The sequence below is a fragment of the Lutra lutra genome, chromosome 1 (assembly GCF_902655055.1).
Source record: "Lutra lutra chromosome 1, mLutLut1.2, whole genome shotgun sequence".
NCBI lineage: Eukaryota > Metazoa > Chordata > Mammalia > Carnivora > Mustelidae > Lutra > Lutra lutra.
In genome coordinates this window covers 210,045,975-210,058,681 of record NC_062278.1, presented here as the reverse complement: position 1 = coordinate 210,058,681, position 12,707 = coordinate 210,045,975, and the positions used below count along the sequence as shown (strand labels likewise).

The 12,707-nt window shown below is 53.4% G+C and overlaps 1 protein-coding gene across 6 annotated transcripts in view; it reads right to left on the bottom strand.

Annotated features, from left to right (window-relative positions):
- The window catches only part of UNC13A (unc-13 homolog A), a 63,159-nt gene that overhangs the window by 27,847 nt on the left and 22,605 nt on the right, over positions 1-12,707 (bottom strand). For all 6 annotated transcript variants that reach the window (XM_047698149.1, XM_047698171.1, XM_047698176.1 and 3 more), the window contains 13 exons: positions 11,389-11,928; positions 11,021-11,129; positions 9,356-9,402; positions 5,721-5,799; positions 5,552-5,557; positions 5,036-5,107; positions 4,560-4,779; positions 3,759-3,986; positions 2,689-2,830; positions 2,394-2,563; positions 1,711-1,826; positions 555-718; positions 9-159 (listed from right to left, as the gene is read on the bottom strand). In XM_047698149.1, coding sequence (XP_047554105.1) covers positions 9-159; positions 555-718; positions 1,711-1,826; positions 2,394-2,563; positions 2,689-2,830; positions 3,759-3,986; positions 4,560-4,779; positions 5,036-5,107; positions 5,552-5,557; positions 5,721-5,799; positions 9,356-9,402; positions 11,021-11,129; positions 11,389-11,928 — 2,044 coding nt within the window. The remainder of the gene's footprint in view (positions 1-8; positions 160-554; positions 719-1,710; positions 1,827-2,393; positions 2,564-2,688; positions 2,831-3,758; positions 3,987-4,559; positions 4,780-5,035; positions 5,108-5,551; positions 5,558-5,720; positions 5,800-9,355; positions 9,403-11,020; positions 11,130-11,388; positions 11,929-12,707) is intronic.

Genomic DNA, 12,707 nt, shown 5'->3' with positions numbered 1-12,707 from the left:
GGACTGACCCCGAAGTTGGAGGCAGCAAAGCGGTCAGAAGCGGATACGTTGGTGGAGGCGGTGGTGTGCGCATAGTAGGCATTGATGTTGGCGAGCAGGGTGCTCATGACGGCGGGCACCCCAGGACACATGTACTTGGAGGAGAGGCAGGCAAAGTGGCTGGTAGGAGGGAATGGGAGAAATTGGGCCTGGCATCCAGCCAGGACAGGCAGTGTTCCCCCCAGAACGCCTCCAAGACAGCATCTGTGGGTGGCTCCCTCTGACCCTCAAACCATTCCCTCTGGCTGATTGTGTCTTCCAAGTTTCTCTCTGTCTCCTCTCTGGGTTGCCCTATCTCTGCTCTACCTCTGACTCTCACCCCATCACTTCAGCTCCTAGAAATGGCACTTTTCCAACCTCCAGGGGATTACAGAATGCCCATCAAACCCACATCCTCTTTGGCTCCTTCTCCCAAGAACCCTTCCATTACTAGGTCTGCCAGTGTCCACTTGGTGGCCCTCTCACCCCAGTTTCCTGCACCTTGCCCTCACGTCCACCCCAGCCTGCAGCCTCACGTCATGGCTTGGTAGATGGACTCCACACCATAGCGCATGGCAAATTCATCCACAATCTCCTGGGCTGTCTCGTCATAGTAGACCTTCCAGGCGTCATCACCCTTGGCATCGGGGATCTTCACAACCCCATTGTTCTGCACATCCGTCACGAAGTGGAACAGGTTCTGCCACCAAGATGGAGAAGGCATCATGAAAAGTGCATCAAGACACAAGAGGTCAGAGATCCCAGGTCTGGGGAAGCTTACATCATCCATCCATTTATTCATTCATTTATTTGTCTGTTCTTTCATCCATCCACCACCTACCAATTCATTCAACTACCAAAAATTCCACCTAGCAAATCACCCATCCTTGTGACACTTCACCCACCTGGCCACCCATCCATTTACCTATCCACCTACTCATTCACTCATAGATCCAGCCACCCCAAAATCCACCTATCCACTCCTCTCTCCTTTCTTACATCCATCCATCCACCCATCTATCTAACCTTCCATCTGTCTGCTCATTCATTCATTCATCCACACACCCACCCATTCATCTACCCAAAATTTCATCCATGCACTAGTCCTCCCTTCTAATAATTCAACCACACATCCATCCATCCCCTATAACTACCCACAACTTAATCTGTCCATACAGCAATTCATCTATCTATTTATCTACCCATCAATTTATCCATCCATTCATCCATCATTCATCTTTCTACCCATCCACCTATCCATCTGCCCCCAAATTTACTCATCCACTCATCTCTACTTCCAACAGTTCAATCACATATCTGTCTGTCCAGTCACCCTTTTATCCACTCATTGTCTATTTGTCCATTCAATCATTTACTCATTCAATTAACTGAATTATCTCCAGGAACCTCCTGTTCAGGTCTAGAACAGATGGGAGACCTGGAGCTGTGTAGTGAGAGTCTGCCAGGAAGTCAGGGAGGGCTTCCCGAAGGAGGGGACCCTGAAGCTGGCTGGATGAGGAGGAGTTTTCCAGGCAGAACGAATGACATGGGGGACAGTCTTAGAGGCCCAGGGAGTGTGGATGGTGTGGCCGGAAAGAGGAAGGTAGAACTAGGGCAGGTAGGAATGGTAAGTGGAGGCAATTTGGGAAATCACAGTGAGCTCTGAAGGCAGGGAAGAGCACCGGGCCTCACCTCATGCAGACAAGTGTACTGGACATGGTACGGGGCCACCTTTTCCTCGCCTTTGATCTCCACACTGATGTGTAGCCGGATGGCACCTGATACAGCAGATTTGTCAGTCCGCTTGTCTGGAAAACAGAAATGGATGGCTGCATCAGAACTTTCCAACACAGCCTGAGGTATTTTAATGTATGCATGACTGTAGCCCTCCTGGACTCCCTGAGATTAAGACCTGGGTATCTTCTCAGATTGGTTCTTTAAGCTTGTGCCATTCCCATTAGCCTAGAACTTGCTAGGTCGTATCTCTTCCTTCAACTAGAACTCCAGACCTTGCTTCCAGTTAAATTCCCGAGTCTGCATCTTCCTCTTTAACCAGGAGCCCTAGGCCGTGTTTCTCCCTGAGACTGGGCTCCCAGGCCCTGCTTCCCCCATCAGATCAAGAGCTCAGAATCTATTCATCTTAGACAGGGTTCCTGGGTCTGTGCCTTTCTCCTCAAACTAGGATCCCCAGGTCTTGCTTCCTGCCCCATCAGATTGGGCCTTACAGCCCCCGCCTCCCCCATCAGATACAACTTTACATCGCCTGCCTTCCCCATCAGATTGGGCTTCGAGACTAATTCCTCCTGACACTCGTTCCCCAATTTGGCTCCCTGGGGTGCCCTCCCTGTCCCTTGCAGAACACCACCCATGCTCACCCAGGTTGTACCACACGTCCATCTCGCCGCTGAGTGTCCGCACCTCGATGATCGTCTGTCCCAGGAAGTCATCAGATTCCCTCTTAAATCGCTGCTTCACACGGGATTTGATGTCATCATCCTCATCCCAGACACGCACTTTGATTCGGTCTGAGGAGTTGTGACATTCACTGCAGGGCGGGGGGGAGGCGGAGGCTGGAGTCAGGTGGCAGCCACAGGCTGGTCTTGGAGCCCCTTCAGCTGCCCCAGCAGAAAGCTCCCCCTGGGGGGCCCAGGGGTTCAGCCAGGCACTTACAAGTGGAAATTTTCCTCCCACACAGGGTTCAGGTTCCCATAGATGGTTTTTGTCCGTTTCTTGGTCTTCCCAACCTGGACAGTGACATAGGGGTCACTGGATCCCGTCTTGTCCTTTGCCTGCAAGCCCTGGGCACAGACCACTGTAAAGACAAAGACAAAGACAAATAATGGCTCAAGGAGTTCGGTGGCTGAGAAGAGTTACTGCCACACACTCCAGGTTGCTTGCTGGAGACACCTGTGACATGGTCTGAGGGCTTTGTGTTGACCACAGGAGCCCCTGGGGACACCCACAAGACATGAAGGGCTTGCTAGAGAGTTAACACCCAGGGAGCCCTCAGCTGATTCAGAATGGGAAGGTGCCCCAGGGCCACCCCCTGGGTAGGGACATTCTATACATCGTTGTGAAATCTCCAGCAGGACTGAGCTTACGGTTGCTCAGGGAGTCACCTGCAGGGCTCCTTCCCTTCCCTACCTGCTCCCAGACTCATGCTCCACCTGCACTGGGGCTTCCTGGGGCCACCTCCTGGATACCCATTGCCCTGAAATCCTCATCCTGGGGTCTGCTTTCAGGGAAACTTGAATGAGTTTGGGCATGGATAAACACACGAAGGCCCCCACCCCTGGGTAGGACCACTCTGCTGTGTGAGCTCAACACTGTCCCCCAGTGGTCCCAGGGGGTGTGGGTGGGCACATGGGTCTGAGCCCCAGTTGTCCACAGCATTGCAGGATCATTGGCACCCTGTGTAGGGCTCCTTCCCTCCCAGTCTCACTTCCCAACTCCCACTTCTCTACTCTCAACTGGGTAGCATCACCCCACAAATAAACAATGTGCCCTCAACTCCTCTTCTTGGAGTCTGATTCTGGGGGCGGGAGGCACCAACCAAGACAGAGTGTCATGCACTCACATTTGGAGGCATACATGCCACTCGGGGAGCACCAATACACACATGGACATGGAAAAAACACGGACACACTCAAGTACACACGGCAAAAGGAAGAGCCATAGAAGGAAACACAGGGGGCTGAGAAGAAGGGGCCCTGTGGCCACCCCAACCCCTGCGGCCTCACCAGTGATGCTGATCTTGGCCGACCACTTGGATGTGCCGTCCAGCACGCTCTGCTTGACCGCCTTCATCTGCTGCGTATGCGCGGTCTTGGTCACGGCGAAGATCTCCTGGATGAGCTCGAAGATCTCGGGTTTGTTGCGCTCCCGGATCTTCATGCGGTCCTTGAGCACCATGATGATGTTCTGCGTCCGGTCCTCTGCCCCGTGCTTGGAGCTCTTCTCCGCGGCCCCTGTGGACGCAGACAGCAGTCACTGTCCAGAGCGCGCTCCCTCACCGCAGGGAGAAACCCAACTCCCATTCCAGAGCTTCCTCGGCTGTGGCCAAGGGTACTTGAAGCCGTGGGGGCTCAGGTGACTCACCCCCCGCAAAGCTAGAGCTGCTAAGAACTTTCTACCTGCTCTCTGAATCCTCCTACCCATTCACGCATCAGTCCCCACCAGTCTATGTGAGTCTCCTCCCCCTCTGAATCCGCATCTTCTGCCAAGACCTCGCCCGTTCTGACTCCTCCCCCCACGCTGAGCCCCCTCCTTCCCGAGCTAACCCTAGTCCTAACCCATTTTTCTCCAGGGGAACCGCTGACTCTCAGTAAGCCCATCCCTTGCACAGTTCAGCTAGTCCCTGAGTGCCGCGCCACCCCTTCTTGACCCTCTCACATCTCCTTTCCCCTCCTCTCGCCCCAACCCTCCGCCAAGGAGTCCCGCCTTGGTTCTCGCCCCGCCCAGCCCCCCACCTCCGCGGAGCCCTGCCCCTACCCGGAGCCCCGCCCCTGCCCGGAGCCCCGCCCCTCCAGCCCCGCGCTCACGCTGCAGGCAGTCTGCATTGAGCAGGTCCTGGCACTTCTCGTGGCACTTGACACCGCACTCGGTGCAGCGCATGCCCTGCCTTGCGATGCCCCACAGCAGCCCCTCGCACTCGTAGCAGTAGGTGGGCGTGGTGGCCGTCCACACCTCGAAGTTGTGCGGCGTCGTGCAGGAGATGGGATAGATTAAGGCTTGCAGGGTCTTCTTGTAAACGTGGTTTTTCTGAGGGGAAGGAGGGGGGAGGCATGGGGCGCTGTCCTGTCCCGCCCTCACCCCCTTGCTGAGTATAATACACCGTGGGACCACGGTTCCTGGGCACAGATCATGTCGGCAGGATGTTGCACAACCCAGTTCTGGAAACCAGATTATGGGGAGCTAGGAATGCCTGTCTCTGCCACACTCTCCCTTCCTCCTCCTCCTCCAGGAAGCCCCAGCCCAGCCCACCCCTCAACCGGTGCAAGGGGAGGGCCCCACGCACCAACTCCTCGTTGTTCAAAGTGCTGGAGGCCAAGGCCGAGGTGATGCCTGCTTTTCTGGACTGGACCAGGGACTGGGGCAGGGAAATCACCCAGGGAGTCACAGGGGTCGATTCACACCCATGGGGTTGTCACCACAAGCAGAATCCACAGCCACCAGCCACGGATTGAAGCCACAGCCACGAATAGGAAACAGGTCACAGCAGCAGGAGCAGAGCCAGCAAAGAATTGGAAAGTGACAGAGACTCTGGGTTAGAAGGGACCCTGGAAGGTGTACAGCCTCACACCCCTGACTCACCCCCCTCCCCACCAGACTCAGGAGCTGCACTTGGCATGATCTCCAGCCACTCCAGGAACCAAGGTCAGGAGTCACCTGCTCTCTCCCCTATCCATAAACTGCAGGGTCATTCTCCCCAGAACCCATGGGTTGGGGCCAGTTGAAAGATCCTAGTTGTTGGGGCGGGGGGTGGTTCCTGGAGAAGAGACAGAGACTAGAAGCTGAGGTCACCATCACTCACCATGGCCTGAAGTGTCCATGCAGCAGGCAGGGTAGAAATCAGATTACATTAGTCCCAGAGAACACCTTGCCAGCTCCCAGTCCCAGGTCTGCCATGGGCAGTTGTGCAGATTGAGCACTGCTTATGGCAGACCTGCTCTGCGGGGGGAGGAGAGGGCACAGGCGCTCACCAGGTCGCTCACAAGTGGAATGGGCTTCCTCTTGCGGATGTCTGGCATGCTGTCAATGATGATGAGGCCACCTCCAGGGCTGCAAGACATACACAGGGATGTCAAGGGCCCAGGCTTCCCCACTTCCTCCAACACGCATCACTTGAGGCCCGGACATCACTTGCTCTCCTTGGGTATTAAAGGTTGAATTGTGTTTCCCAAAAAGATACATTTAAGTCCTAGCCCCCTCGAACCTCAGAATGCGCCCTTATTTAGAAATAGTGTCATTGGGGTTCCTGGGTGGCTCAGTGAGTCAAGCCTCTGCCTTCGGCTCAGGTCATGATCCCAGGGTCCTGGGATTGAGCCCTGCATCGGGCTCTCTGCTCTGCAGGGAGCCTGCTTCCCCCTCTCTCTGCCTGCCTGCTTCTCTCTCTCTGTCAAATAAATAAAATCTTAAAAAAAAAAAGATTTTGGGACGCCTGGGTGGCTCAGTTGGTTGGACGACTGCCTTCGGCTCAGGGCATGATCCTGGGAGTCCCGGGATCGAGTCCCGCATTGGGCTCCCAGCTCCATGGGGAGTCTGCTTCTCTCTCTGACCTTCTCCTCGCTCATGCTCTCTCTCACGGTCTCTCTCTCAAATGAATAAATAAAATCTTAAAAAAAAAGATTTTATTTATCTACTCGTCAGAGAGAGAGATTACAAGTAGGCAGAGAGGCAGGCAGAGAGAGAGAGGGGAGGAAGCAGGCTCCCTGCAGAGCAGAGAGCCCGATGCGGGGCTCAATCCCAGGACCCTGGGATCATGACCTGAGCCGAAGGCAGAGGCTTTAACCCACTGAGCCACCCAGGCACCCCGGTAAATAAAATCTTTTTAAAAAGAACAAAAGAAAGAAATATGGTCATCACAGATATAATTAGTTAAGATGAGGTCACACTAGATTAGGTGGGCCCCTTTATAAAAGAGAGACAGCAATGTGACAAGAGGCAGAGTTTAGAGTGACACATCTACAAACCAAGGAATCCTGAGGATTGTCAGCAAGTACTAGCAGCTAGCAAGGCAAGGACAGGATCTCCCCTACAGGTATCGGAGGGAGTAGGGGCCAGCCAGCAACTTGATTTTGGATTTCTGACCTCCGGAACTGTAGAAGAATCTATTTCTGTTGTTTTAAGCTAACCGTTTGTGGTAGTTTGTTATAGTGGCCCTGGGGAATGAAGATACTAGATGTCAGTTTCCTCATCTGGGAAATGGGGAGATGATGCTGTTGCCTACGTTTAATGAAAATTTGAATTAAGCAAAACTAAATAATATACTAAGATATTCATGAAACCTTTCCTTTTGTTCAAAATTGGAAATAGATATGTATATTTAAAATCTATTCTGGGGATGCCTAGATAGCTCAGTTGGCTAAGCATCTGCCTTTGACTCAGTCATGATCCCCGGACTCTGGGATCTAGCTTGCTCAGCCGGGAGCCTGCTTCTCGCTCTGCCTGTCCCCTCCACTAGTGCTCTCGCTCTCAAATAAATAAAATCTTTAAAAAAAAATAAAATCTATTCTGGAATGGGGCACCTGGGTGGCTCAGTCAGTTAGGTGTCTGCCTTCAGCTCAGGTCATGATCCTAGAGTCTCAGAATCGAGCCCCATGTCGGGGTACCTGCTTGGCAGGGAGTCTGCTTGTCCCTCTTTCCCTGCTCATGCTCTCTCTCTCTCTCTTGGATAAGTAAATAAAGTCTTGGGGAACCTGGGTGGCTCAGTCATTAAGTATCTGCCTTCGGCTTGAGTCGTGATCCCAGGATCCTGGGATCGAGTCCCACATCGGGCTCTCTGCTCAGCGAGGAGACTGCTTCCCTTCCTCTCTCTCTCTCTCTGCCTGCCTCTCTGCCTATTTGTAATCTCTGTCTGTCAAAAAAATAAATAAAATCTTTAAAAAAAAAAGCTGATGGGAAGAGAGGAACTGGAAATCTAGGCTATGGCTTCTTGGCAGTGTTGGCGTGGCTGGTGGATCTGAAGGAGCTCTGTGCCCTGTACGAATTCACTTTACTGAGAGCTGCTCTCATCTCAAAGAGGGTTCAGGTGTGGCTCCTCCCCAGAAGCTTCTCATTGTCCAATGAGAGAGATGCCTGGCAGCCAATGACTCCTGACAAGCCCTGGGATGCTATTCATATGCTCCAGCAGGCAGAGGTGTGCTGATTCCTGAACTACACCCGTGCCTGGCTGCTTCCCGGGCCTGGCCCTGCCCGCCTCACAGATTTCTCTTAAGGGCACTTCCTGCATAAAGCACGCGTACATCCCCGTGTCAGTCCCTGCGTCCTGGGCTCCCCACCCAGGACACCTGCTCATCTGGGAGCGACAGCTTCTGTCTTCATGCCTCTGTGTGCAAGGGACGTGTAAGGGAAGGCAGTCACCTTCCTGCTGGTATTTTTAAAACATTAGTGGAATTTTAAAAATATCTTTTACATATTCTAACCTCACCACTCAGACGCTGAAGGAAAAGAAAGCCCCGAAAATTAGAAACTTAAAAAATTAGATACGGCAACTTGCTCCATGTAAGACCAAATAATTATCATTAGAGAGCCAGTAGCCACAGCAATAATCTGAGATATTTAAAAACAGAATCAAGGTGCGCCTGGGTGGCTCAGTCGGTTAAGCATCTGCCTTCAGCTCAGGTCATGATCCCAGGATCCTGGGACTGAGCCCCATATTGGGCTCCCTGCTTGGCGGGGAGCTTGTTTCCTTCCTCTTCCCTCCACTTGTGCTCTCTCTCACTCGTTATGTCACTCTCAAATAAATAAAATCTTTAAAAATAAATAAATAAATAAATAAATAAATAAAATGAAAACAGAATCAAAGCAAAAAAAAAAAATCACTCCAGGATTACAGAGGTGTACTACAGGAAATAGACTTTTTTTTTTTAAAGATTTTATTTATTTATTTGACAGAGAGAGATCACAAGTAGACAGAGAGGCAGGCAGAAAGAGGGAGGGAAGCAGGCTCCCTGCGGAGCAGAGAGCCCGATGCGGGACTAGATCTCAGGACCCTGAGACCATGACCTGAGCCAAAGGCAGCAGCTTAACCCACTGAGCCACCCAGGCGCCCTAGACTTTTCCTTTATCCTGCATTTATTTCTAGTCGGGGGAGGGGGAGGGTGCGGGGGGAGGGGAATGGTCTTGAATAAAGCAAGCAGCTGGGACAAGGCATGTACCTCTTTGGATTCAATTCCCCACCTGTAAAATAGGGTTAGCAGGCCTCCTGGGTTTGTTGTAAGGATTCCATGTGTTACTACCTTTGGTTTCTGTCTGGGGTTACATGATTTCACCCGATCTGTCACTCGCTCTCTCCCGCCTCTAAATGGAATCCCCTGGGGACACCTGGGTGGCTCAGTCAGTTAAGTGTCTGCCTTCGGCTCAAGTCATGATCCCAGGGTCCTGGGATTGAGTCCCACATAGGCCTCCCTGTTCAGGGAGGAGCCCACTTCTCCCTCTGCCTGCCGTTCCCACTGTTTGTGCTCTCTCTCTCTCTCTGACAAATAAACAAATAAAATCTTAAATATATAAATAAATGGAACCCCTTGCTTCCCTCACGGGGCTGAGGCTATGATGTAAAGCAGCCTCAAGCTCTAGGTTCAAAACTTCCTCCTACCCCTACAATTCCGTTACTCACCCGCCTTTGAACCATAGGGATTTAGACATCTCTCCCTCTCCTCGGGCCTGTGGGACAGACAGAGAGATACGGTCATTGTGAGAGAGCCTCTCCCCAGGGTAGGGTAGGCTCCCCACCTCTTTTGTGCTCATGCTCTATAGTCCTGGGATTCTCACAGGCTGGTTCAAACCCTCATAAGGTTCTGTCCTTCACCCAGCCTCACCTTCTCATCTGATCTTGTACCCCAGGGCCTTTGCCTGAGCTGTGCTAGCTCGTTGTATGCCCTCCCACCTATTGCACCCAACCAGCCTCTATTCGTCATTTGGATCTCAGGGCAGACCCGGGGTTGACACACCCATCTCCGATTCAACTAAAGGGTGGCATGGTGGGCAAAGATTGGAGAGGGTCCAGCCCTCTCTTCGGAAGTATTATTGATGTATTTTGCATATCACTTCTCCTTAAGTGTCTCCTCCTCCAGGGAGTCTTCCTGATGGTCGTGGATTAGTTTTATGCTCCTATGAAACCCAGAGAGTCTGCCCATATTTATTTATTTACTTTTTGTTCTATGGCTGGTTCCATTATAAGAGTAGCTGCTGTTTTTTTTTTTTTTCATCTAATTTGCTGATTTAGTGAAAGTTATTCAATAGACATTACGCTGCATATTCTTTTCTACCCTTTACCTTTAGAATCATGTGGTGGAGTACTTCGTTAAAAATAAAATAGAATTCCATTTTAAAACATAAGAAATTTGATTTGAAGTTTCTGCGGCTCTGATGTGTGACGGTCTAGGACTTTGGGAATTTGGTTTAGGATCTCCTATTGCCAGCCTCACCCCAGTTTGGAAGGGCCACTTGCACAAGGGCACTGCTCTGTCCCCAGCCTAGGGTGGCTTGAGCAATTGACGAGGTAAATGAATGGCCTCAATCCTGCTGCCCTCTGAACAGCCATCCTGACCCTAATGCCAACCTATCTTTCACTTAATTTCTTCTCTGACCAGACCTCAGAACTTTCCCCAGCCCTGACACTGTTACCCAATGCTATCCCAGGCATGATTCCTCCCCCTAACACCAATTTTAACCCTGACCTCTGATCTCTGACTGCTGCCCTAACTCTGACCTCTAGCCCTATCCCCATCCCTAACCTCTACCCCTACCCATGAACTTGACCCCCGACATGGTTATACCCATGACCTAGCTCCAGGTTCCGGCTCACCTCTCCTTCTTACCCCCCTCAATATTCCGGGCTGCCATGGGGGAGACTGGGCTGGACCTTGGTGGGGCCAGTTGGTTGGGGAAGAGGACAGGCAGGCACGGGTGAGAACAGAGAACGGCCCTTCCGGAGACAGATGAAGCCAAGGTGTAGCTAGGGCCAGAGAGGGGTCCTTTTGGACAGGGGCTGGGCGGGGAACGGCGGGGGGAGGACAGAGAAGAGTGTGGGTGGGGCCAAGTTGGTGTGGGCGGAGCCATGAAAAAACCAGGATATACGAAGGTGCAGAGAAGGTGGAGTGGGCGCTGGAGTGGGCGTGGCCAAGCTGTCCTTGGGCGTGTCGTGGCTCGTATGGGCGGGGCCTGGGAACTGGCCGCGGGTGGGAGGGGAACGGGAGCGGCGGGGAGGTACGCAGTCTGGTCCCGGCACGGGTGTGGGCGGGACATGGGCCTGACCAGGCAAGTGGCGGCTTTCACTCACCTCCTGCAGCTGCAGACGCACTTTGTTGAAGGCTCGAAGCCAGTTGGCCTTGGCCCGGGACATGGAGTCCTGACCCTCCTGGCCTTCCTCATCCTCTCGTCGCCTGAAACTGAGGCAAGGGATGTCATGAGGCTCCAGGGCCGGCCCTCCCTTGACCCCCAGTCCTTGGAGTGACGTCAGGCCCTCCGTGGACTCTCTGGCCCTTCAGAGACACAACGGCCCATCTGTACCCCCTCTGATGGCATCAGTGTCCCTTCTGCTTCCCCAGCCACGACCTTGTGACAAACTCCCCTCCATTCCCCAGGTCCATGCTGACCCCATCACGGCACCACTGACCCCGTGACAGCCCTGTGGTCCCTTCCCCTTACCTCTCCTCAGACTTGGGGGGTTCAGGCTCAGGTGCCCGCTCAGTTGTGGGCACCTCCTCCGGGGCGGCTGGCTCAGGGGCTGCCTTGGCCATGTCGTGGGCCTCAGCAGGTACAGCTGGAGCCTTCTCCTCCTTCTCCAACGCGGCCAGTGGGAGGCTGACACGCTTAAAGTCTTTGGGCTCAGCCACTGCCACCTCTTCCCGCTGGGTGTAGCTGCCAATGTCATCAGGCACTTCCTCCTCCTCCTCCAGCTCCTCCTCCTCCTCAGGCAGCTCCTCCTCCTCCTCCAGGAAGTCCTCCAGGTCCTCATCCAGCTCCTCATCTAGTTCTTCATCCAGCTCCTCCTCATCCTGGTCCCAGCGTGGGGAGTCCTTGTGGTAGCTGACCGAGCTGTGGCAGGAGTGGTAGGAGTCCCGGTCCCGTTCGTCCTCCATCTCAGAGCCCTGTAGACTCTGCTCGTCCGGGTCGAAGTCCTCGCTCAGCTGAGAGCTGCCCTGGCTCAGTTCCCCCGAAGAGGCATAGCGGCTACTGCCGGTGGGGCTGTGGGAACCAGCTGGGGCTCAGCGGCGGAGGCACAGAGCCACTGCTGGACCCAGCCCCAGTCACACAGTTTCCAACACCCAGTCATTCACTCAGTATTGGTTAAGTCCCTACCGGGCATCACATTCTGCCCTACGGACCCGGGAAACACAGTCATGAATGGAAAAAACAAAAATCTCGGCTTTCCGGGCCATTTCCGGTCTGGAGACACAGGCAGGAAACTCGATGGATGCCATTAGTGATCACTGATGACCTACTGGGCGTCACTCCTGTCCATGCATCGTGGAGGCTGCAAATGCTCCTTTCATGTGCTGGGGACCCCAGTTAGTGCCCTTATCTCCAGCCTTTGGAGACTTAGTGTTCCTGAAACTTGAACATGGCCACGCCTGGCTCTTGATGACCCCGGGTCCCACGCCTCTCTGCCTCCACTCCTTGCTTCAACCTCCATTCACAGCCAACCCTGCCGGGGGTCTCCCCAGCTCCGCCTTGAAAACTCGTGCAAAATGCATCCATTTCCTTGCACCCTGGGCTCCACCCTCATCCAGGCTCCGCAGCCTCTACCAGGTGCAGCCCCACCGTCCTATCCCCAACACTACTCGCTTCCCACGGAAGCCATAGAGGGACTCCTTCAAGTCATAAATGCGATTACATACCTCCCTGTTCCAAACCCTACTATAGCTTTTTAGAGCCCTTGGAATAAAGTCTGTGCCATGTGGCACACCCAGACTACACCCAGTGTGGCCCAAACCCTCCAGCCTCCCCACCTCATCTCCCTACAA